Raw genomic sequence first — 24,776 nt, forward strand, 5'->3', positions numbered from 1 at the left:
TTTCAAGCCTTTGACAAGTGGTAAAGCTTGTTTTTCGTCTTTCCCCAGACGCTTCAGCAGCAGGAGTGCAAACTCCTCTACAGCCGGAAAGAGGGGCAGCGGCAAGAAAATAAGAACAAAAATCGATATAAAAACATCCTGCCTTGTAAGTATCGGTACTCTGCGCAGCGGTTTTTCATCCCCCGAGGCCCCATAGCTGCTCTTTGTGGGGCGGCCCTGCGTCCCTCCTGGCAGGTGCACGGCTGAGCGTGTACAGTGTGTACGTGGACACACATGGACTGTGTTGCACTGTTGACAGGCGCGTGGGGTTGTGTGATCAGACTGGAAGCGCATCATATTCTAAAGGATCATTGGATGAGAGTGAGCATGTGTAAGCCCACTTCAGGGGGGAGTCTATGTGGGGGTGTGAGAGGGAGGGAGAGAGAGAGACAGGGTGTGAGAGGGACGGAGAGAGAGAGACAGGGCTTGAAAGAAGGAAAAACAGCAAATCCATTGCCGTCACATTAATTCCATGCCATAGTGACCTTGGACGACAGAGTACAGTTACTTCTGAGACTTTCTGGGGCTGGACTATTTAGGCAAGGAGACCACTAGGGTTTTTTTTCCTCCCATGGATCAGCTACTGAGTCCGAACCACTGGCCTTTTGCTTAGCAGTCAAGTGTTAACCACTGTACCACCAGGGCTCCTCCCCTTCTAAATCTGTATGGGTGTATCCATGGTGTTATATGCACATCACTCCTGTGCGTCTATGTGTAAAGCCTGGAAGGAGACCGGGAGAATGTGGACACGTTAATAATTCTGAGAAGACAAACAGGCCTCTTGGGGAGAAGCCGTCTGAGCCGCAGGGTGGTCCTGCTGATCTTTGGGAAGCCTCCCAGTTTTCCGTTCTGCACAGGGGCTGTCCTGATCCTCCCTAGGAAGACGGAGGGAGTGTGAAAAGACGAAGGGAACAGTAGCAGGTGGTGTCTTGTGGAACACTGCTTCCCCCGCCCCCTGAAAGATTGCAGACCCCTGTTTCCACTAATGAACATCTCATTTCTTTAAAGATGGGGAAGCCAAGGTAAAAGAGCGGCATCCTGTGCAGGTAGACAGCCATATCACCTGTCTCATCATTAGCTGTGGTGGCGGGGTGGAGCGTTCCCTTCTTTATTCCCATCTTTACACCCACAGTGTACTTGTGTGCAGAATTTGGTCAGCCAGTACGCTCACAGTCTGGTCTTCTGGTTGCTTGGCTCTGCAGATTGTGTATGAGCAGTCAGCTGCTGTGGAATAAATTACCTGGAAATTTAGCAGCTGACAGTACAAACATTTAGTATCTCACAGCTTTTAGGGTCTGGGATTTGAGGAAGGGGCTTAGGGGGTGCTTCTTTTTTTATTTTATTATTTTTTAAATTTTATTATTAATTTCAATGAAAATTTACAGAGCCTTTGGGTTTCCATTCATTCATTGTTGCACTTCTCTCCCCTCCCAACCCTCCCCCCTAGTATACTCCCCTCTTGGAAAAGTAAAAGAAAAAGTCTTCCATTGTTTTACAAACCCTCCCCCAGGCCCATTCCATTATGCAGCCTTTGTTCTGGACTCCTGTCATGACAAAAATACCTAATCACATATCCCTTTTAAATAGTTTTCTCCCTCATCTGTTTCAATGCAGTATATATTACTAAACCCATCCTTCTCAGTCTCCCCCTACCCCGAGGTAAGTCCTGTTTTGCAGCAGTGGCACCATGCAGTATTTGTCCTTTTGTGACTGAGTTACTTCACTCAGCATAATGTCCTCCAGGGTCAGGGGTTGCTTCTGGCTCAGGGTCTTTTATGAGGCTGCAGTGGAATTCGCTGGCGTGACGGTTCTCTGGAGGGTCCCCCAGGGTAGGAGGGAACTCAGGCTCACCTGTGCAGCTGTTGGCAGGTACTGTGTTTCTCAGTGAATCAGCTGCCTCACATCCCAGCATTCAGCCTCCTTCTAAACAAGAGATCTGAGAGAGAGCAGGCAAGTGTATGCGCCCGAGGTTGAAGCTGCAGTCTCGTTTCCTGATCTTAGACATGACTCGTGCCACATCCCGCTGTGAGCAGTGAGCCACTGAGTGAGAAAGATGAAAGTGTTGGCAGGCATGTCTTTGAAACCGCTGCAGATTCTGCATTTCATGCTGCTGAGAAAACACGATGACTTTTTCATTCTAGACGTTTCCCAACCCAGTTAAAAGCAGGCAGAGTAAGTTGAAAGAAACCCCAGGTGCCTGTGACTCGGTTTCAACAATTACAAAAAGAAAAAACACTAAAAGAAATTTATTCACTCGTCTATACTCTTATCCACCTCCTCTCTTCCATTCCAGATGATTTTAAAGCCCACCCTCGGATGTGACGTCATGTCATCTGTGTTCTCTTCTTCTTCTCCATTCTAACATCTTGTCAGAAAGGAGTTGTGATGCCCAAGAAGTTGCAAAAACAGAGAATGCCCTTAGATTCTTCATCCCGCTTCTGTCACGCATAATCTCCTGCGTAATCAAAACCAGGAGGTCACAGTGGTGCAATGCCATTGATGAAACTACAACCGTATTCAGCATTTTCCACTTTAAAGTGTTAAGACCTATCACTTTAAAATGAAGTGTGTGACCATTTGGAGTTTTTATTTTATTTCTCTTTCGTTAATGTGATTTTAGCTCTCAGTAAACAGAATCTCAGAGAGACACAGGATCGAGTGGTTTGAACTGCTTTTCCTAGAAGCAGTGTGTTGACCTGTCATCTCTCTCTCTTCCAGTTGACCACACCAGGGTTGTGCTCCACGACGGTGACCCCAATGAGCCCGTTTCAGATTACATCAATGCCAATATTATAATGGTAAGTTTTCCATTGCAGTCTTTTCTGGCTGTGGATATGGTGAGCCCACATTTCTTATGTGTACCTTCAATCCACCCTTCTGTCCTAAAAGTGATTTCCACATGTTTGAAGGAATTTTTCTCCCCCACTTCTAGCCTGAATTTGAAACCAAGTGCAACACTGCAAAACCCAAGAAGAGTTACATCGCCACCCAGGGCTGCCTGCAGAACACGGTCAACGACTTCTGGCGCATGGTCTTCCAGGAGAACTCCCGTGTGATTGTCATGACCACCAAGGAGGTGGAGCGGGGCAAGGTATGGCGGGCGCACCCAGCGCTGCTTCTCCAGCCACGGGTTTTATTTGTGTTTGTTGTGCTCAGAGTAGAAAGTTTATACAGCGAATTGTTTCTCCATTGAACCATTCTTACACACACTTTGTCTTAGGACATTCATTACGTGTCCACATTGTAACCAAAGCTTCCTGCTTCCTCCCAGAGACTCAAGGCTTGAACTGCAGTTTTGCTGGATGAGACCATAGCAGCCTTTTTGGTCTAGGGGTGTAGTCCGTAGGGAGTCATGCTGTTGACTCAAAGGCAGTGCCATTTCAGTGGTTCAAATCCACCAGCTGCTTCTTGGTAGTAAGATGGGCTGTCTAATCTCTATTTTACCGCCTCTTTAGAACCCACTGGAAGGCCAGCTATGGGTTCATTCTGACTTAACTATACAGTGAGTGGTTTTGAGAACTTCATCCAGTGCCTGTGTATTACAAGTTTTCTCAACTCTGTCTGCAGGGCACATGAGCGATTCCTTGGGCATTGGCTCTTTTTTTGCCCATTTTCCCAGTGTTAAGTCAGTCATTCCTTTCCGTGTGTGCATTTGATCAGGCCTCTCTCTCTTCTCTCTCTCCCTCCTCTGGTTCTCTGTCCTGCCATGACTTCCCTGCATCCTTCCTCAGCTTGGTCTCTGCAACTTAGGGGGTCATGAGGCTTTTGGGGTCCCCCTTTGTGTACATAAGTCTGGAAATTCTCTCTAGATGCTGAGTTAGGCCCAGCCTAGGGCTCACCCCACTGGTTTACCCTCCCCGAGAGCTCCCTGTTCTGAGCTGCACGCCGTCCAGTGCCTGGACACCATTCTCCCACATGTCGTCAGTTGTTTATGGTGGGAACGTTAAAACCGTTCTCTGTTGCTTCACTGTATGCCCCAGCAGAAGCTGAAAAGGGGGTATACAGAGGCACCCCCTAGCACCGAAGGTGGTCACTGTGCTGTTATTTCAAGAAGAGTGATTTAATTGGTTATACAGATAGAATAACCTTTAAGCATTTAAAACAACTAAGTCTCTAAACATTACGTGAAGTACCTTTTTTAAAATTACCAGTTTGATGGGTGTTTCTTCCCCCACCCTGTTTTCTCAGCATTTGGATACCAATATGCATTGGGTAAGGAGCCCTGCTGGCAAATGGTTACATCTTTGACTGCAGATTGAAAGGTTGATGGTTCAAGGCCGTCAGCGGCTCTGTAGGAGAGAAGGCCTGGCAGTCTGCTTCATAAAGAGTGAAAACCAGAAAAGCAAACCTCATTGGCAATGATTATTTCTAACTTATAGCGACCCTACGGGACAGCAGAGGAGAACTGGAGAACTGCCCCTTACAGTTTCCAAGGCTGTAATCTGCCACATCTATCTCAGACGAAGAGAATGGGAAATTTGAACCACCAACCTGTGGTTGGGCAGTCTAGCACTTAACTGCTTCTCCAGCAGAGCCGCCTCCTGTAGAAACAGTTCCCTAGGAAGCACCATCACATGGGATCCTAGGAGGAGGAATCAACTTGATGGCGTACAACAGCCACAAGGCCCTGTATGTACGTGTAATTACGTGTATGTGATATGTGCCGTACACAGATGATGGAGAGAGAGATAGCTCTTCTCTTTAGAGTCAATTTTGCATCTTGTTCTTCACTCCACACCCCTCAGCCAGTACATGTCCTAACTCTCTCTGTTAGCACATATTCCTTTACTGCAGGGTCTGTGCCATTCTTCTGGGCAACTACGCGGCATTCCCAAGTTCCGCTCCCCTCACTCTTCACTGCCACACCCACAGAAAAGCAGCCCAATGCCACTGAAAGTGCATTCCTCTCCCAAATCTCTTTTCTCCAGAGGAGCCTGTCCGTGTGGACTTTTTCCAGCTTGGAAGCCCTGTATGTTTCAGTTCTTTCCTAAACGATGTTCTTCTTTTCTTAAATTTTTTAAAATTTCTATTATTTTGTGTGTGTGTGTGTGTACTGTCAAATCAGATCTGACTGGTACAGGAGGAAATTGTCCCTCCTTCCCCGGCAGAGCATCTGGTGGATTCGAACCGTGCGCCTCTGGGATTGTAGTTGCAGATCCTTGCCACTAGGCCACCAGAACGATGTTCTTCTTGTGACACAGCCTTCATTGGTGTCTGCAGGGATCCCGCGGAATGCCTGCATCATCCCTTTACGTTAAGGCCGGGCCCGGGCAGGTTTTGACGTTTAGCACATGTGTTAAAGCTGTTGGCTGCTAACTGAAAGGGCAGGGGTTCAAACTCGGCAGCTGCTCTGTAGAAGGATGTGGCAGGTGGCCTCTGTAAAGAATTCCTGCCTTGGAATTCCTGGGGGCTGCCCTGTCCTCTCGGGTCACGGTCAATCAGAGCTGACGTGGCAGCAGTGGGTTTGATTTTCATGGCATTTTCACATTATTTGTGAAGAGCAATGTGATTTTTAGACTGCCGGCTGGTACAACTTTAGAACCTTCTTTTCTCTGTTGGTAAAAATATAACAAAACCTTTCAGCCTTTTTCACGTGTGCAAGTCAGTGACATTAATTCCTGGTAGCGTGTTATGCAACTACCACCCCATATGTTTCAATATTTTTTTTTCTCTTTTGAGGCCAGATCTAGATGTGGAATGAAACGTTCCTGCAGCCGCTGTCTGTAGGATCATTAGGTGATTCCGAGCTAGTGGGGAAGTTAAGGTGCGTGCCTCGCTCGTTTCTGCTGGAAGTGGGTGTTCCCTTCTCTTAGCCTGGAAGGGAAAACAGAAACTTCTGTCCTGGTCGATGCCTGGCTCTTGGTAAGGGCCTGCTGATTCTGAGAGAGCTGGGTGCCTAGTGGTGGGGTGTCTCGTGTCATCTCACCTCTGAAATGCCGATCAGCGAGTTCTCCTGTCATCTCAGAGAAATTAATACTGGTTCCTTTCAGAGAAGCTGCCAGAAGCATCTAGAACAGACCACCTTGCCCCATTCTGTTTCTGCCTGTTTCTAGGCTTCCCTTTTGCTTTTGGGGTTGATGGTACGATGGGCTTTTTCCGACAGTGCACAGAAGAGGAGGCCTGTGGATTCCCTTCCGTAGATTAAGTGACGTTTAAGTGTTTTCTCTGTCTTAGCATCATTGAGTTGGAATTGCCTCAGAGTTGACCGTTCTTTGGGTTTCCGAGGGTTTAAATGGCCCGGCAGGTGATTTCCCCACTTCCTGCTCAACAGCCCCTGCTGGATTCGAACTGGCAGAGAGGCACACGCACCCTTTGGTTAACGTCTTTGCTCACTACGGCCTGTGCCACCAGAGCCCTTTGGCTTATGTGTCCGCCGCTACATTTTAGAATTTGTTTGGAAAACTTGGAGTGGCCTCTAGGCAGTCCGCGCCCGCTCGAAGCCAGCTGGAACGTTCTTTCCAGAGTCGTGGTTTGACCTTTTGTCCTCTCTCCGCACTGACCAGCAGGAGCCCTCAGAATCGATTAGCCATTAAGAATGTTTGGTTCAGTGGATATTAGATGTGTTGATTTGGGAGAAATAACAATCCTGTCAAACCCATCAGGAAAGTATTTGGAGCTACGGTGTGCCGGGCGATGGCTGAATTCACAACAATAACAACAACAAATGCGAGCCCACAGAAAGCAAAAACGTGTCACCACGAGCCTGCCCGCTGAGCTGGCCTTCCCGTTTCCTTCTTTCAGTTAAGCACTGAACGGGGGTGCTGTCGCTGCTCTCTCCGATCTCATTTCATAACCAATTCCTCTGTCTTCCAGAGCCTACACAGGAGGTAAGCGCTTCTTGTGACGAGAGTGTTTGTGGGTGTCTGCTCCCCAGGCCTGGGGATGAGGGAAACACTCTCTGCCCAGGACCCGTTGCCAAATGCATACCAGTCCATCTCTCATTTAGTGTCATGCCTGCCTCGTTGGCAGCACGGGTGATCTCCTCGGTGCTGTATTTCTCCATCCGCCTGCTCGTGGAGCCAGCCGCTCCCACAGACGTGGTGTTTCCAGGCACAGTCAGGGGCAGGTGACGTGTGCACTTGGTATCCGATGCATCTGGATATAGAAGAAACAGCTGGTCCAGAGCCCCCCGGGCTGCCTTTCCGTGAGAGGCATTCACACTTGAGTCACTGAGGCACAGGCGCCTCCCACGCCGGCGCAGCAAGGACCAGACAGCCTGCTTCGCAGGGCGCCTCGCCCCCACACCTACAGAACACTTGCTTGACTTCCGTACAAAGCGAGGACAGAGCTCTAGAATTCAGGACCTGGTGGTTGCCAGATAGCACCCACACACTGCTTCTTACCTCGGGAATCTTGACTTCTTTGTTATTGTTTACTGTCAAGTCAGAAGCGACCCGTAGCTGACCCTTTTCCCACAGTGGGTTTTCACAGGTAGTAAAGTGCATGAGAGGAGACTGCCCATCCTTCTCCACAGAGCAGCTGGTGGATTTGAACCATGTGCCTTCGGGATTGCAGCGCAGCTTCTTACCACCATGCCACCTGAGCTCCCTGAAAGAATAAAGGGGAACCAACTCCTTTGGAATGTGACTTGGGTTGGGCCACACAGCAGGAGTGGCTTCGTACCTCCCACCTGTCATCGGCTTCTTCCCAAAGCTGCTTGTCTGACTTGAACTCTTCTTGCTTTGTTTTAATGAGCCCTACTGACCAGGTGGATTAGTGTTAAGCCCTAAACCAAAAAGGCTGGCAGTCTGAGCCCCTGAGCCCCTCGCTGGAGAAAGATGCGACGTGGATTCAGAGCCTGACGAATCCTGCAGGGCAGGTCTGCTCTGTTCTGTAGCATCACTATGAGTCTGAGTTTGTCTTAGTTTTTTTTTTTTTATGGAAAAGTAAAAGAAAAGATTCTTTCATTGTTTTACAAACCCTCCCCCAGGTCCCCTCCACCATGTAGCTCTCGCTCTAGTCTCCTGTGATGACAGAAATACCTAGTTATATATCTCTTTTAAACAGTTCTCTCCCTCCTCTGTTTCAGTGCAGTATACATTATTGAACCCATCTTACTCAGTCTCTCCCCAACAGTGGCATCATGTAATATTTGTCCTTTTGTGACTGGGATATTTCACTCAGCATAATGTTCTCCAGAGTCAACCATTTTGAATAATATTGCATGAGTTCCTTGTTTTTTAATGCAGCATAGTATTCCATTGTGCGAATATACCACAGCTTCTCTAGCCATTCGTTTGTTGATGGGCACTTAGGTTGTTTCCAACTCCTTGCTATTGTGAACAAAGCCTCGATAAACATGGGTGTGCATTGTCTTAGTTTTTTTAAATTGTGATTTGAGTGGAAGTTTGGTTTTGTGTGAAAGCAGACTGGTTTTCCATGAAACCACTCACAACACTGCCTTATCACATTAATTACAATACTCACAGTGTGACCACATTTCTGCTACTTCCTGTCATTGTCGTGTCCATTAGTTCTGTCCTGCTGCTTCCTTTCTGCCTCCTGAAGTTTCCTTTTGGGCAAATGGTGCTCCTTTGACTGTATGTGGTCAGTAATTCTGAGGAATCCGTGCTTTCCTGATCATGCTGGGTTTTTTTTTTCCCTTTTTGGGGTCCACCAATTTTTGGCTGAAAGTTGATTTGCAGGTTGGAGAATGACTTTTGTCCCAGGTTCAGAGGTGACTCAGGGCCACAGATTTGGGGTTCTCTCAGTTCCTGTAGGCCTGACAAGCCTTGACTTACTGGCTTTGAGTTTTGTTTTACCCCACTCTATCCAGTTCTACTGGGGTCACTTTCAGGATGGTTATCAGTGATAGCTGGGCACCATCTAGTTGTTCTGATCTCAGAGTCAAGTAATTTGTGATTCTCCTGGTCCATCAGTCCTCTGAACTAGTTGTTGCTTTCCATCTTTGCTTTTTTTCCTTCCCTCTTCTTTATTCTGGGCACATTTATCAAGCTGACATTCACGTAACATACTCTTGATCATTTTACAGCGAACAGTTCAGTGGCACTTAGTACATTCATGATGTCGTGCAGCCATGACCTCTGTCTAGTTCCGGAACGTTTCCTTCTTCACAGGACACCCTCACCTCCACCTCTGCACCCATTAAGCAGTTTCTCCCCTCCCTGACCCCACGGTGATGACCAATCTCTTTTCTGTAGTCAGCTTTTCACGTAAACGTATGACATTTGGCCGTTTCATATCTGACTTCTTTTCAAAACTTCTTATTGTGAGTTGGGTGGAAGTTGGCTGTGCAGATCGGTTTTCCACACAACCCTGACTGGATTCCCCTCTATGAACCAGTGCTTTTCCCAGTGCTCTTGCCCTGAGCATCGCGTTTCTGAGGCTCATTGTGTTTTCCGTGGTTTAGGCTTTTGTCTCTTGAGTCCCCACCCCAGACAATAACCGCCTCTTGTCTGACCCTTGCAGAGTAAGTGTGTCAAGTACTGGCCTGATGAGTACGCGCTCAAGGAGTACGGGGTCATGCGTGTGAGGAACGTCAAAGAAAGCGCCGCCCACGACTACACACTAAGAGAACTGAAACTCTCGAAGGTTGGACAAGTAAGTATATTGTCATATTTTAGAGACCTGGTTAACCATTTGTTGTCAGCGAGGGTCACGCCAGCGTCATGTCTGCATGCGGCCGTGTGTTCGTTCATTCACGGTGTGGTGCTGAGTTTGTGATTGTTGGCCTGGATGCAGGGGCCGACACGGGACCGAGGATGCCCCCAGATGGCACATTACCTGCTTCTGTACCATTCTTTACGTTTGTTCCAGCTCTTGTCCTGGGTCTCATTTCTCGTGGCCGCGTGGGACAGACTTAGCCAGGGACCTCAGTGACCTCGTACAGGGAGGAGCGCAGCCACATCCCTTCTTCCCAACTGTCCTGTCTGGTGGCCGAGTGGCCCCCGGGCCATTTGTTCACACGAGAACATACAAGAAGTTGTTTCCCGGCATGAGCAGGTCCATGTGCATGTGTCCAAGCAGAGATCTCCACTGTGGCCCAGGCTCTTTGCACCTGCACCTTGCCACCTAAGGGCTCTGCAGTGGACGTTGGTGCAGTGACTCCCTTCAAAACGCCACTGAGCTCACGCTGTCTCCCGCTCTCCAGGTGGACCTCAGAGGTTGAAGGTTTGGGTCCAGACCACTGCAGTCAAATGAGGGTCACGATTCAGATTTGCTGCGCTCTCCCGGGGCTTCTAAAAACCACGCTGACACAAGCACCGGAGGCTCTGAAACATGTGTTAAAGTTGAAACATGTGAAAAGTTGGAGATATTGGGAGGGTGTCCACAAGGTGACACAGAGACAGTGGAGTGACCACGTGGGGAATACAGCACCGGTAGCCTTGCTGCACGTAGGGCGGTCACAGTGTCCAGCTGGTGGGAGTGCACCTCCGCTCGGTGCTGGAAAATGAAGCGCAGTGAGAAGAGGCACGTCTGTCTCGGAAGACGCAGCTGTGAGCGGCGCTGCCGCTGTTTCCTGGGCTCTGGGCAGACCAGCGCCACGACATGCTGGGCCCCTGTCATCTTGCTGCCATCGCGTGCCCTTTGGTAACGCTCACTGTCCCCGCGTGGCTACGGTGTGCTTACGATGGGCTGAGCACTGGCTGCGTGTTTCAGGTGGCCTCCTTTAATGCTCATGCTGGTGCCTCGCAAAAGAGAGTTGTATTCCCATTTTGCAGATGGGGAAGTTGAGGCTTATAAATGTCTGAGGGCCAGAGTGGGTGGGAGTGCTGGGATCTGGGCCAAAAATGGAGGCATGTGATGGCAAAGTCTCTCCTTGTCTCCTTTTGTTGTTGTTGTTGTGTACCATCGAATTGGATTGACTGGCACAGGAGGAGATTGCCCCTCCTTCCCCAGCGGGGCATCTGGTGCATTCAAACCACACGCCTTTGGGATTGCAGTGCAGCTTCTTGTCACTAGGCCACTAGAGCTCCTCTCCTTATCTCCTTTATACTAAGAAGTTTGAGGTATAGGAACGCGCGCGCGCGTGTGTGTGTGTGTGTGTGTGTGTGTGTGTGTTGCGTGTAGGAAGATACAGATGAACAAGCATCTTGAGAGAATATCCTTGTTCTCAGCTGGTGTGAGTCAAAAGGGACATTACCCACTGTAGGTGACTCTGGGTCCTGGTTTCCTGAAGCACACGCTGTTTTAACAGGCGTCCCGGGTGTTGTGACAGAGGCAGAGAGATGGCCCCAGCGCAGCTTAGCCAGCCCTGCGAGGGAACGCAGCGGATGCCTCAGGAGGAAAGGCATCCGTCGCGGGCGAGCCTGCACCTGCCGGCTCTCGGCTCACATAGGAGCTGGGTGATCGTGGCCGGGCAGCTCCTCAACGCCTTGATTTATTTAATTCGGTGCTGGTTTTTCTTGGCTCTACTCCAGGGGAATACGGAGAGAACGGTCTGGCAGTACCACTTTCGGACCTGGCCAGACCACGGCGTGCCCAGCGACCCCGGCGGCGTGCTGGACTTCCTGGAGGAGGTGCACCACAAGCAGGAGAACATCGTGGAGGCCGGGCCCGTGGTGGTCCACTGCAGGTGCCGCGCTGGATGCAGCCTGCCCCGTCCCAGGGCACAAGGCCGCCTCTTACACCCCGGCCCCAGCGCCCGAGCTGTGGGATTTAAAGCCGCACTGCAGAGAGGGACACTGTGACTCCAAAGCCTGGTTCTCGTGGGTCATACAAGGCTGCAGGCCTGGGGAGACGCAGCCCTTAATCACAGACACATACACTTGGCACACTCCAGGGTCCATTCATTTACAAACTTTTGGTTTCTTCTTTAATATCACAACCTGTTTATCCTTTTGATTACGATTTTATTATTTTCAACTATGGACATTAGAGGCTTCCCACCACCACCACTAGTTTACTCCAGGAGCCCCAGATGGTTTGCCCCCTAGGACTTTTGCGGGGAGCTGTGACCATGGGCTGCTGGTGCCTACGTTTGTTTGGGTGTCACGGTTGCAGAACAGAGCTTGGTTTCTTAGATCTTCATTCGCCTGTTGGGCAGGTAGAGATGTGTGGAACTTGATTTGGTCGGTTCTTTTTCTTTCCTTTTTTAAAATTTTAATATTTTTTTTGTGTGTACCGTCAGATCTGACTGGTACAGGAGGAGATTGCCCTTCCTTCTCCGGCAGAGCATCTGGTGAATTTGAACTATGTACCTCTGGCTTTGCAGTGCAGTTTCTTGCCACTAGGTGACCAGAGCTCCCTTCGGTTCTTTTTCTTAAATCACCATCTACCGAGGAGGCCTTGGGTAGTACAGAGAGTTAATGTGCCTGCTTCTGAGTGAACGATTGGAGGTGCCTGGGCAGAAAGGCCTGGTGACTACTGAGAAAAAAAAATTAGTAACTCCTTGTGTCTATACACTTGCAACACTATCGTGTGCTTAAGGAGCCCTGGTGGCGCAGTGGCTGGAGCACCTGGCTCCTAACCAAGGTTGGTGGCTTGGAACTACCAGCTGCCCTGCAAGAGAAAGACATGGCGATTTGCTTCTGTCAAAACTGAGTCACTGAAAGCCTGCAGGCTAGTTCTGTCCTGTCCTGTAGGGTCACCATGCATCACAGTCAACTCGTTGGCCTCGGGAGCTGGTGGACCCTTGTTCTGTGCTCAGTGCTTCTCACCATGGTTCCTGTCCCAGTCTCACAACAGTCCTGTCAGGTGGAAGCCGCCACTCCCATTTCACAGATGAGGAAACTGAGGGTCAGAGATGTCCAGCATGTGGTACTGGAGAGGCTGGGCTCTGTCGGCAGGTCTGGCTGATTCCAGAGCATTCGGTTCTTTGCTAGTATGTTTGCAAATATCAATATGCAATCTTGTAAACACTCCCTAGAGCAGACATTGTTGCTATTGCTGTCAACAGCTGGGTTTTGAGGCGGAAACCTCCAAAACCAGCCTGGTTGTCACTGCTGCTTGTCCTTGTGCCCACAGCGCTGGGATTGGCCGGACAGGGACGTTCATCGTGATCGATATCCTCATTGACATCATCAGAGAAAAAGGTAGGTCCTCTGGAGGCAAGAGGCCACATTCCTGCTTTAAATTTCTGGGAGGAAAGTGCTAGCAAAACCTGGGGAAAAGAATTTGACTGGTAAGAAATTCTGACAAGAATCTAGGCTGAAGACTTGAGCGTTCATTGTGCTTGGCAGAGGACAGAAGTCATGTTATTTGAGGTGTTGGCACCAGGCAGCTGCTGGGAGCCGGGGACTCACTGCTCTGGTCTTTGTTTACTTACACCGTGACAGCCTCTACTCAGCCCCGATCCTCAATCCTCGCTGGGCCTGCAAGAGAGTGGGAGGGGATGCTGCTGGAGGGTCTGGGGAAATCCTGACCTCTGACCTTCATTGTGTTGTTAGAAGTCTAGTGCTGTAGCCCTTAGCCCCTGCTAGAACAGTAGTGATTAAATCCATCTCATCTCTAAGTCAGCTTAACGGTGTGTCTTAAACCCCTTCACCTGTAGGTGTCGACTGCGACATTGATGTCCCCAAAACCATCCAGATGGTGCGGTCCCAGAGGTCAGGGATGGTCCAGACAGAAGCACAGTACCGGTTCATCTACATGGCTGTCCAGCATTATATCGAAACACTACAGCGGAGGATCGAGGAAGAGCAGGTATGAGTGGGGGACACCTGGCTTTGTGCTAAGGCTGCATCTGGAGCCCGGTCACCCTTCCTCACCTGGCACCAAGGCCCTGGCTGACAGACGACTGTCTTTACTTGGGGGTGGGCAGCTAGGTCCCAGCCAGGAGCGGCCTCTCGGGAAACTGTGATTGTTCTCGCCTGCACAGCTCTGCCTTTCAGGTCACAAGCGCTCCGGGAGGGACAGGCACCCGGCTGGACGGCCTGGAGAACCACCATGCATTCAGGGTGTGGTTTCCCCCGGCTCCACAGCAGCTCTAACCGCAGAGCCTCCGGCTCCCCGGCCTCCGCCAGCTCTGATCCGGCCCGTGTTTCCCCCAGTTCCACCTCAGAACACGAACGCCTCACTCTAATAGTGGTTAGACCCGCCACTTTGGGGGAGTTGGAAACAGCCAGATTTCAGTTTTAATAAGGCCTGAACAATGAGCGCTGTGGAATTGGAGCCTTCCCATTTGAAGCTATTCAGACCAGACACAAAGCTGCATTAATTAGAGACTCGTTGAGATGAGGGAAATGAGGGGGGGCTGCTCTTTGGGGGAGTGAGGCTTGCTCCTTCCCCGTGCTGCAGATGGAGCCGTGCGTAAACACCCGTGTTGAAGCTCTCTCCTGTCTGTCCCCTCCCAGACATCTCGCTTCTCAGACTCGTAGGCCATCCTGCTCCAGCGGGACCCGCCCCCCTAAATGAAAGATTTGCAGCCTAGCCGGAGTGCGGCCGCATCACCCAGGGGCCCAGGCTCGCTGCCAGAAACTGATGCCAACTCAGCTGACCCGGCAAGACAAAGTAGAACTGCCCCCCAGGGCTTCTCAGGTCAGGTCAGACCATTCCCAAGCTGCCAGTTCTGAACGCCAGTGCTTCTGGTCTCAGTTTCTGTGCTTGTAAGCGTCACCCAGGGCCTGTGACTTACTCCATTTCTTACCATAGGTTATTTACATTCATCTTTCACTTCTAAATTACCACCCAGAGTCATTTAAGCAAGAGGTGGCCCCAAGAGAAAGAAGGGCTCTCGATACACGTAGAGAGAACGTAGCTGCAAGCTGGGGTATCTGTTCAAGGAATATCTTGAAGCACATACTGTATCCAGAAAAACTGAGGGCAAAGTTGGCTTTATGTCACTTCTGACCACCAATTTTTATTCTTGGGAGAATCTGGGGACTTCCCCTCCCAGCATCTTAGGCCTTCTCATGACCATGTAGTGCAGTTCTTAATGTAACAGGCTACTAACTGAGAGGTCAGCAGTTGGATTCCACCCGCTGCTCCATTGAAGAAAGATGAGCAGTGAAGATTTACCGCCTTGGAAAGCCGGTGGAGGGTGGCTGTGAGTTGGCACCACGGCAGTGGCAGTGCGCTTGGTTGTCACCCCAACTCTGTTCTAGGAACTCTTTTTTTTTTTTTTAAAGAAACAAATATTGCTATCTCTCCTCTCCCATCCCAACAGAAGGCAGAGCATATTCCCAGTCCTTTATGTTGTTACAGAATATAGGGCGTTAAGTGAGCGTCCCTGGTGCCCCCCGCGCCAGGAGCCCTGCCTTCCTTCACTCACCTGGTATTTGTTTGTGCCATCGCATCCCGGCACAGTCTCAGCTATCACGGACTGTCTGGTGTATGAATTTTGACATTATGTGTAGGCCGTTTCTGCCTTACGTTGAATTTGGTCGTAGTGCTTTTGGATCCTGTAGAGGAACTTGCTGCCCAAAGTTCATGTGAACTAAGAGGCGATTTCATATCATAGACTGTCGGGTGGAGGGGTGACACTGCGGTCCTCGGCTAGGAAGGCTGGTCCTGTCTTGAGGGGGAAGAATAGGTTGGCTCCAGGTTGCACAGCGGCAGGGGGCCAGTGAGGAGGCACTTGCTGGAGTGCAGAGAGCAAAGAGGTGGCTCAGGGAGCTCCGGTGGCCTGGTGGCAGGAAGCTGCACTGCAGTCCCAGAGGCGTGCGGTTCGAATCCACCAGATGCTCTGCAGAGTAGGGACAGTCTCTTCTTGTACCAGTGAGATCACAGAATAATTTTTTTTTTAAATGTACAATCCAATGAGTAATTCCCCCTCTTCTCACATCCACATCCCTCCGCTTTTGGCCTCTCCCACCCCCTTACATCCTTATACTCATTCTACAATAATGATTTTTATGCAGTATTTGTCCTTGTGGGACTGAGTTCACTCAGCATAATGCTCTCCAGTCCCTCCCAAGTCAGGTAATAATTTACAAAATCATTGTTCTTGCGCAGGAGTGATTTGATATTTTATTCAACCATCTCTACATACTTTAGGGGAGTCCTGGTGGCCTAGGGGCAAGAAGCTGTGTTGCCATCCCGAAGGCACATGATTCGAATCCACCAGCTGCTCCGAGGGAGAAGGATGGGCAGTCCCCTCCCGTGTGATTAACCGCCTCTGACAACCCTCCGGAGGGTCGGCTGTGTGTCGGTTCCAACTTGACAATACATGACAATAACAACAACATGTACTGTGTTTTATGACGCTGATTACACCCTACATTGCAACAGCACCCCTCCCACGGCCCCCCAGTGATTCTGCTTTCACCCGTCCTTCCCTCCTCCTCCTTCCTGCCTTACGCGCTTTGTTCCTGGGCAGCTGCTGCCTTTGAGATCGTGTGTGATGGACTGTTCTAAGCCTGAGCAGGCCCTCATGTCATTGTTCACCGTCCCTCTCTCATTACCCATTTGTCTCCCTTGGAGAAGCTGGTGGATTCGAACCTGCCCCCCTTCCGGTTGGCAGTGCATCTCTCAGATCTTATGTCTGCCTTAAATGTCTGCCATCTATATCTGTAATTTGACTGAAAGTTGAGCCAAGTCATGGGCGGAGTGGCATTCCTGGATCAGAGAGTGGCGAAGGGCCATAGACCCAGGGTTTCCATCTGCTCCAACCAGGCCAGTAAGCCTGGCCATTTGTGTCACTTTGAGTTTACCTCTACGATTATCTCCCACTTTATCCAGGACACTCTATTGTGACCTTGTTCAGTCCACGCTGGGCGTCTTGTGACTTCAGGTTTAAGGTTGCCGTCACGGTTGCTTCACATGTGAAGGTGGCTAATGGCAGATGTTTTCAGAGCTGTGTGGTGGGTCCCTCCTCAGCCTTGGCTGGCGAGGCCCCTCTGCTTTATCATAACCATTACAGTGGGCTGCGGAACCACGCTGTGTCCTTGAATGCAGCAGAGGGTAGGTCAGTTACAGGTGATTTTCTAGTTCTTGGAGACAGTGCCCACCAAGTCAACCAACAAAAACCAAAATAACCTCCCCTCTGTGAGACATCCGCCGCTGCCATGTTGTCAGACATGCCTGGCTGGTTCGCAACCAAATTTATCCTCATTCTTCCTAAATAAGCGAAAATGCTCTTAAATATTTGAAACCTTTCTTGGTCTCCTTTGATTCCTTGAAATAATACCTGTCTCATTTGTCTTAATTATTCCTGGTTAGAGAATCTGTGTTTTAAAATCACTGCATTGAGAAGGTAAGCAGTTGTTTTGTCAATGCAGGGTTGACACAACTTTATCTGGAAAGATCTAAAGAGCATATTGTAGACTTTGCAGGCTACATACAATCTTTGTTCCTTCTCCTCTCTTTTTTTCCCCTCTCTTCATCCTCCACTTCTCTGCAAATGTTAAAGGCTAGAGTTTTCTTTTTCTTTTCTCTTTAAGTTAATTTTGTTGTTGAGAATATGTACCACATAACACAGCAGTCCAGTAGTTTCTGCATGTACACTTGAGTGACACTGATTGTATCCTTTGTGTTGTACATGGTGCTCATTTCCTTTTCTGAGCTGTTTCCCCTTCAGTGACATAAACCCACTGCCCCTTCAGGCTCCAGCCTCACCTTCCCAGGAGTTGTCAGTTGTTAGACACCTTCTAGATAGTTCTGAAGAGCACACTACTCCAGGAAGGCCTTCCTTACTTGTTAAGCTCAACTCTTGTTTGGTTTTAAGAAGATTGATTGCAGGGGATAGTTTTGGTGCATGGTTTAAAGATGACCTCAAGGCAGTAGTTCCTCCATCCTCCATGGCCCCAGAAAGTCTGGATTCCATGAGAATTTGAAATTCCATTCTACATTTTCCTCCCAAAAATCTGTGCTTTAAGACCATGACTGAGAAGTGGTACTCTACTTCTCCAAATTAAGAGTGAATAATACTATCAGTTTCAAAAGTTTGTGAAGGGCATTAAAATGAGTTAATATATTCAAATAGTGCCCGGCACAAGGTAGGCGCTCAGAAAATGTTAGCCATTTTTGTTATATGATGATTAGTATCATTTGTACAAAAGGATTCACCCATTTTCTTGGGTCACCGGTTTTTTTTTCATGATTGATGGCATTGTAAGCTACCACCCCCGCAGGACTTTAGCACTAGGATTATATTCAAATCCGTGCTCATAATCACCCTTTTACCATGGCTTTTTTCCCTTTTAATTTCGCTTTTCTAGCTAGGTTTCATTTTCTGATTTTTGTTGTTGTTTTAAATCTGTTGTGTTCTGAGTTTATACATGTTTAGACATCTCTGATCCTTGGTTTTCTAGCTGAAGCATGACTTAGTGGGATAGAGGATTCTTGGCCCATTTTACTTTCCCGTGGAATGTTCTGGAATTATGTGGCTGTGTCCGAGTCTCAAGTCAGTTCGATGATACCCCCTCATTTTCTGCTGGGAGGCCTGGATGATGGTTTCTTCACAGTGGGTTTTGAGACCTGGAGCCCACCCACACCCCGAGAACTCCTTCTTTAAGAGATTTTTGCCCTTTCTCTTTCTGGGGGTTGACTTCCTGTCTGAAATCAGAGCTGTCATGCGTCAGCTCTCAGCGCTGCCTCGCTCCCACCCGGCTCACCATGCGATGGCAGAGGTGTGTCTCTGAGAATGTTCCTGTTTTAGGGGAATGAGATTTCCCACTTTTTTTTTAAACTAGCCCTTATTTTGGGGGGGTTTTGGGTAAGAGGAAGAAAAAGAAGCCTTATTGATGGATTTACATTTCTCTCCTGGTTTTGTTTCTCTGGGGCATTTTAAGACAGAGGACTTTAGGGTAGAGCCCTCACGTTTAATACTGTTCAGTACAATTTGGCAAATGTATGTGTAGCCAAAAGAGCCATTTTGGTCATTTACAGACCTGCAAATGATCTTGCTGTTTGCCCAGCGCTCTGTTCTCAACTTTAGTCTGTGTTTAAATACTTCTTTTTGAAAGCTTGAAAAAGAAAACACAGCACTGTAAACCTATGATTAAGAAGCCCTGATGGTGCAACAGGATGTTAACTGAAAGATGGTGTGGTTCCAACCCGTGCAGCAGGCAGCGTGTGGGACAAGGCTAGGGGATTTGTGACCAGAGGTCACAGCTTAGAGAAACCTTATGGGGCAGGGCCACCCCTTCCGTCGTGCTGGGGAAGATGGGCAAGATTTATAGCCCTGGAGAGCCAGCAGAGGTGCACCAGGACTCAGAACCGGGGTGGTGGTGGGGGAATTCGTATTACCACCTAACTGAAGACCCCTGGGCCCTTGCACCAGCAGGAGTGAGGGTGCTCCAAGCAGCTGGCAGTACGTGATACGGTCATTCTTCCCTAGAGTTGCCTTTTCCCGAGCAATCTGTCTGATGAAGGTGATGTTATATAATAGGGATATTGATGGATTCAATTCACAGGGCTGGTTGCGTCTCAGGAAATTCAGGAGCAGAGAAGGCAGATGAAAAGCATCTGACCCAGTGGGGCTCGCTGTGAATCTGTGATGCGATTCTTTTCCCATGGGGGTTTTCGTTGTGTTTTCAGATCTTTCTCAGAGTCTCATTAGAGCCAAAAAGAAAGTTTAAGACCATCTAGAGTCTTTTCCAAGGGGGAAGGGAATTTGACAGAACACACTGGTGTTTCTGGCCAGGGTGCTGCCTGCCCCCTCTCAGACCTGCACACCTTTGCTACTTGTCAGGAATTCATTTCTTCCTGCCTCGTGGACCTGACAGTCACCTCTTTCCCACCTGAAGATCATGAAATCGGTTAACCGACAGACTGTGAAATGATTAGATGCCAGTGGGGCCAAGGAGGTGTGACGACTTCTCTCTTTGCTCAGAAACACGTTCATTGGCTCAGAGACAGTAAACTGTTAATGCATAGTCCTCTCTGACCTGGACGGATCGATCCTACAGTACCTCCCCTCAGATAGTGTATTTACGGTGAGAAGGCGCGTCCCCAGGCATTTAACAACATATCGGTACCTACCTGTCTGGTGGGGTTTTTGGTGAAAATATCTTGTCTGTGTCTTGGTTCTTTGGTAAAAACAACCCAGCTAACCTCCTGTGCTTTCCTGTGTGCTCTTCTCCTTTCAGAAAAGCAAGAGGAAAGGGCATGAGTATACAAACATCAAGTATTCCCTAGCGGACCAGGGTAGTGGTGACCAGAGTCCCCTGCTGCCTTGCACCCCGACGCCGTCCTGTACAGAGTGAGTAGAGACGGAGGACGCGGTTCTTGGTGGACTGGCTCGGATGACAAGTCTGGGCTGCACGTGCGGTTCACTGGTGTGCGTTCTTGTCATCTGGTCAGGGTTTTAGTGACGAGCCGTTTCTCTGGATTGTGCTGGGTTTAGTATCTGAAAGCCACTTTTAACTTTCGGAAACAGAATGGTGATTGCCACACTAGGTGCGCTTACAGGACCGGGGACCCTCTGCCTTCAAGAGGACCGCAGCCATAAAACCCTCCGCGTACTTCTCCACGACAACACACGGGACCCGACGGCACCTAACGACAGCAATAAATAAGTGGTACCTCAGGCGACTCTCCCAGAAGAAGTCGATTTTTCTGCTCATGGAGAATGAAAATGGTTGCTGCAGAGCTAACAGTCCTTTATGATATGTTAAAGACTGTTAAAGAAATAAGGTATTAATTAGCACAGCCCTGAGCTGCCGATTACCCGAGTGTCACCTGAAGGCTACGTGGAACCACAGCCTGAGGGCCACATCCAGATCAGGGCCTGTTCATGGATGTCCCATGAGCTAAAAGACTTTCTGGAAGGTTGTACAGATAACAGCAGAGATGAGCATATTACAAGGGACCATTTCCGCGCCGAGGGGCAGGGAATATTTCTGAGGTGGTCCTTCCAGACCCGGGGTTAAGCAAAAACATGTACTAGGAAGACATCTATTGAGTTGAGTATGGGAGTAGCAACTGATGGCAGTCTTTGCCTGTGTTTTCTCGAGTTACTCTCTAGCATAACCTTTCCTTTTTGACTTCCCCCTAAATCTCTCACATCTGTTTGCTTCCAGTGTGGTTTTTAAACCCCCACGGACTTCAATATTTGGTATAAACTTTTGAGGTCGCACGGCTTCCCTGTTAGCCCTGGAAGGAGATAATGGCCCTGCAGGTTTCTCCCTGTCTGCTGTGGTCTTTCCCAGTGGGCTGGCCAGGAAAGCTGGCATTTGGGAGCTCTCTGGGGCTCATTCTCCATGAAACCAGCAAGGCACGGCTCCTAGCACTCCCCAGGGACTTTTCACCCACACGCGGATGCAGCATCGAGTTCTCAGGACTCTCACGTGGTCACAGAGGCTGTGCCCAACAGGCCCTCGGCTTTGTCATTCCTGCCGTCCCCTCTGGAGGGTGCAGGGCCACAGTGACCAGGGTGCCCCTTGACAGCCTCCACGGCTGCTGACATCCTTGTCCTGCTCCGCCAAAAGGCATGTGGGTTCTTTGACGCCCCGCCCTCCACCCGCAGGCCCTAAACCACAGCTGAGCTTCAGGTTCTGTTCTTCCCCGTTGCCTGAGCTGAAGCTGAACGCACTCACAGCCCCTGCTGGGCTGCCCCTGTGCCATGACATCTCGGCGCTTTTGGATCTCCTGCCTTGATGTTGAGGAGTGCGGTGGCACAGTGGTTAAGCGCTCAGATCCGGAGAGGTGGGCGGTTTGGGTTGGCTTCTGTTCCGCTCTCTGCTGGAGAGGTGCTGAGTGTCGGAACCGCACTCGGGGCAGTGAATACCAAACCTGTGCCCTTGAGGCCTCCCAGCTCTTAGTGACCCTGAGGGATGGAGTGTGGCTCCCCCTCGTTTCCCGGCCCACACACCTTTTACGGAAGCAGACAGCCTCCTCTTTCTCCCAAGGAGCAGCTGGTGGCTTCAAAGCACCAACCTTTTGGTTAGCAGCCAAGTTCTTTGTCCACAGCCCCAGCAGGGCCTCTGGATATCAGTGCCAGTGCTTTCTGTTTGTACCCTCCCTGCATCCTTTTCTGCCTCACTCGCGGGGCCTTCGTTGCTCAGCCTGCCTGCAGGAGAGCTCGCTCTTCCCCTAACCCCAAAGACCACAGGGACTCGAGGCTCTGGTGTGACTTTAGATTTCATAATTATACTGGGCAGTCATTGTCTGTCTTCGATCCCTTTTGGGAACACTGGCTCCTTGGGGCGGGAACTAGTCTGAATTATGCCTGGTCCCAAAGAGCCTTCTAGGATGCACTTGACAAATCTCGCACGCGTTTAAGCAGCCTGGCCTGCCTTTCCATAAGCGTGTCTTGTCTCTTTTCAGAATGAGAGAAGATAATGCTAGAGTCTATGAGAACGTGGGTCTGATGCAGCAGCAGAAGAGTTTCAGATGAGACAGCCTGTTGCAACGTCAGCACCGAAGTAGGTATTTAAATGTTCAATATTCAGTCGGATGCCTGCTTGTTAGATTATGGCTGCTGCTGCTGCTTTTTTTTTTTTTTAAGATAGGTGAATAAACTGGGAGTCTTTTCAGGAAAAAAGCCCACACAACCCAAACCCAGTTCAGTCAGGCTTCTCCTGCAGGGGACTGGATGGTGATTTTCCAGTTAGTATCCAGATCTTTAACCTCGTAACGCCAAGGGGGCTCCTTTTATTAAGTTTTGCAAAACAACTACATATTTCCTCTCCTACTTCTCTTTCCAACGCAGATTTATGTTTGGATTCCTTAAGATCAAAGATAGGATGAATTCACACTTACCTCTGTGGACTGATGAGAGCGAGCAGATAGCACCGTGCGTGCAGTTTTTGTCTGAGCGGGTTAAGGCGGCCAAGTGACAATTTGCGGGTGCTGGGAGGCAGCTGGCCGTGACACTGGTGGAGGGGAGGTGGGACACCCATGGGCTCGGCCCAGCCGGCCTCTGACTGGCCACGTGAGGCAGGACGCTCTGCTGCCTGGTGTCTGACTGCATCCACTCCGCATCCTCTCACTCTTCGAATTTCCTCTCCCTTGCCCAGCTTCTCCTTGTCGACCCCTGTATCAGCCAGGGGCCCATGTGATGTGATGGATGCTTTAAGGATAGGTTCAAAACTCATGGTTTTGTTCTCTGTCCTCGCCATTCTCATTTTCCTGGTCAGACAGTACGTTGAACAGTTTCTCGTGTACTCCCAAACAGTATAATCCTTTGCTGAGCTGTTAAGATTTACCACCCCTGAAATCATTCTCACGTATCTCCTTCCTCCCCAGGAAATGGACTTCCACCCTCTCCCTAAAGAGCTCACGAAGCGATGCCAGAGAGTGTTGATGTGAAGATGAGTTTGAATTTGGGAAGTTTGCGTTGTTTGGTGGTGAGCTGCCTTCTTTGAAGAGCAAAATGTGGACCCCGTTAAGAGACCACAGTCTTCTGAGTCTGCAGCCCCTGATGCCCAGCCCCTCGTTTTTGCAGATAAGAAGACCCTCTCTATGATGGAGACAGTGTTCTATTTTCTAGGATTTTGTTTTAAATCGAGGCAGCAGCTGACTTCTTCTCTCTATTTTGTAAGGGACGATGATTCAAAGCCTGGTTACCAAGCGCTGGTTCCTTCCCTTCTTCTGTCCTTAGCAAGCGTCATTATTACTACTCTTATCATTATTATTTATCCCCGTCTGGAGATGGCAGGGCACTTGGAAGAAGAGAAACGAGGTGGGACAGTTAAGTAACAGCGGGAACAATTGCGTTTGCCATCACTTCTCCATGGTGGATAAATCCACGTGATGGCCCCTCTCTTTAGGCTACATTTTATTGAGCCAGTGCCCCCAGACGTGACCGTCTCCTTCTGCATTACCATTGGGAAAATCATGCCTGCACGTCCATAAGGTTAAGAGGTGTTTTTCTTCTCCGCAGACGACCAACTACTGTTCAGCTTGTTGACCGAGAGGTTGTGGTAGGGCAACGTGACCATATTTCCTCTGCATTAACTGTCTTCTGTGTCACCTTTGGATGACCAGTGTTTGGTTTGTCAGTTGTTGTTGACAAACTAGCCCGAAGCATGAGGCTTGAAACTCCTCCTTCCCCCTGACTCCCCCTTGTTCTTCCTGGGCTGGGTTCTGTCAGGCGGTTCCTTTGCCAGTCTGGCTGGTGGCCCTCCTGTAAGCGGCAGGCCGGCTGGGACGCTGGGGCAGGGGTGCTTCTTTCACTTTCTGCACCCCGTCCTCAGAGTCTCCCCCTCCTCTGCTGAGTGGCTTTTACAGGACAGCTCAGAGCTCCCGAGAGCACAAAAGTAGAAGTGGCCAGGAGCCTTCTTAAGAACGTGGGCTCGGACCCATCCCCACTTCACTTCTATGGCTAAGCCCAACCCAGGTGCAAGGGCACCCCACAAGGGAGGTGTGGTCCAGTGGCACCCCAGTATCGTGGACCATCACCAGTGCTGTGGAAAAACAACAGGTAGCTAGAGTGGGAGCCAGGGGTGATGCTGGGAAATGGGCTCTTCCAGTAGCTGGGGTAAGCAGCGAGTCAGTCTGGGAAGTAGTGGGCCTTTACGAAGCTTCCAGAACCCGCTGTGCCAGCTGTGGCCTGAGTCACGCGGGGAACCTGTTTCCTAAGGGTGGGTGTGTTCTGGGGGACAGAGCATTAGAAGCAAGGACCACCCATCACCACGGGCCTGCAGAACAGGCAGATGTAACAGCCCAGGGTCCAGGCAGACTGGTCAAGGAGAACTCCCCTGCGAGCATCTCCCCCGTATAATCAGCAGCGGCCCTTCTTTTTAACCAAGCAGTACTATTTCCTAATGTGCGACCTTAAGTGCCTTTTCCAAAGACATCCCTCTCTGCCCTGCGTGTTGAATCATGGCTCTGTAGTGTATTTCCATTAAGGTATCACTGATTGTCTTTGAAAAGATAAGACACTGCTAGAGCAGCTTTGCCGCTAGGTTTTATTACTGTCTCCGCCTCCGGTTCTGGACGGACTGGGGGGG

General features: G+C 49.7%; 1 protein-coding gene across 1 annotated transcript in view; it reads left to right on the forward strand.

Annotated features, from left to right (window-relative positions):
- Positions 1–22,251, forward strand: part of PTPN11 (protein tyrosine phosphatase, non-receptor type 11) — an 87,657-nt gene extending 65,406 nt beyond the window's left edge. Inside the window, exons 7-15 of the mRNA XM_006900980.1 lie at positions 49–145; positions 2,758–2,837; positions 2,972–3,130; positions 9,469–9,600; positions 11,421–11,575; positions 12,967–13,034; positions 13,493–13,644; positions 19,971–20,083; positions 22,150–22,251. Coding sequence (XP_006901042.1) covers positions 49–145; positions 2,758–2,837; positions 2,972–3,130; positions 9,469–9,600; positions 11,421–11,575; positions 12,967–13,034; positions 13,493–13,644; positions 19,971–20,083; positions 22,150–22,219 — 1,026 coding nt within the window. The 3' untranslated portion in view covers positions 22,220–22,251. The remainder of the gene's footprint in view (positions 1–48; positions 146–2,757; positions 2,838–2,971; positions 3,131–9,468; positions 9,601–11,420; positions 11,576–12,966; positions 13,035–13,492; positions 13,645–19,970; positions 20,084–22,149) is intronic.
- The last annotated feature ends 2,525 nt before the right edge of the window (positions 22,252–24,776 follow it).

This window comes from Elephantulus edwardii, unplaced genomic scaffold (genome assembly GCF_000299155.1).
Source record: "Elephantulus edwardii isolate Elephantulus edwardi_28Jun2011 unplaced genomic scaffold, EleEdw1.0 scaffold00304, whole genome shotgun sequence".
Taxonomy (NCBI): domain Eukaryota; kingdom Metazoa; phylum Chordata; class Mammalia; order Macroscelidea; family Macroscelididae; genus Elephantulus; species Elephantulus edwardii.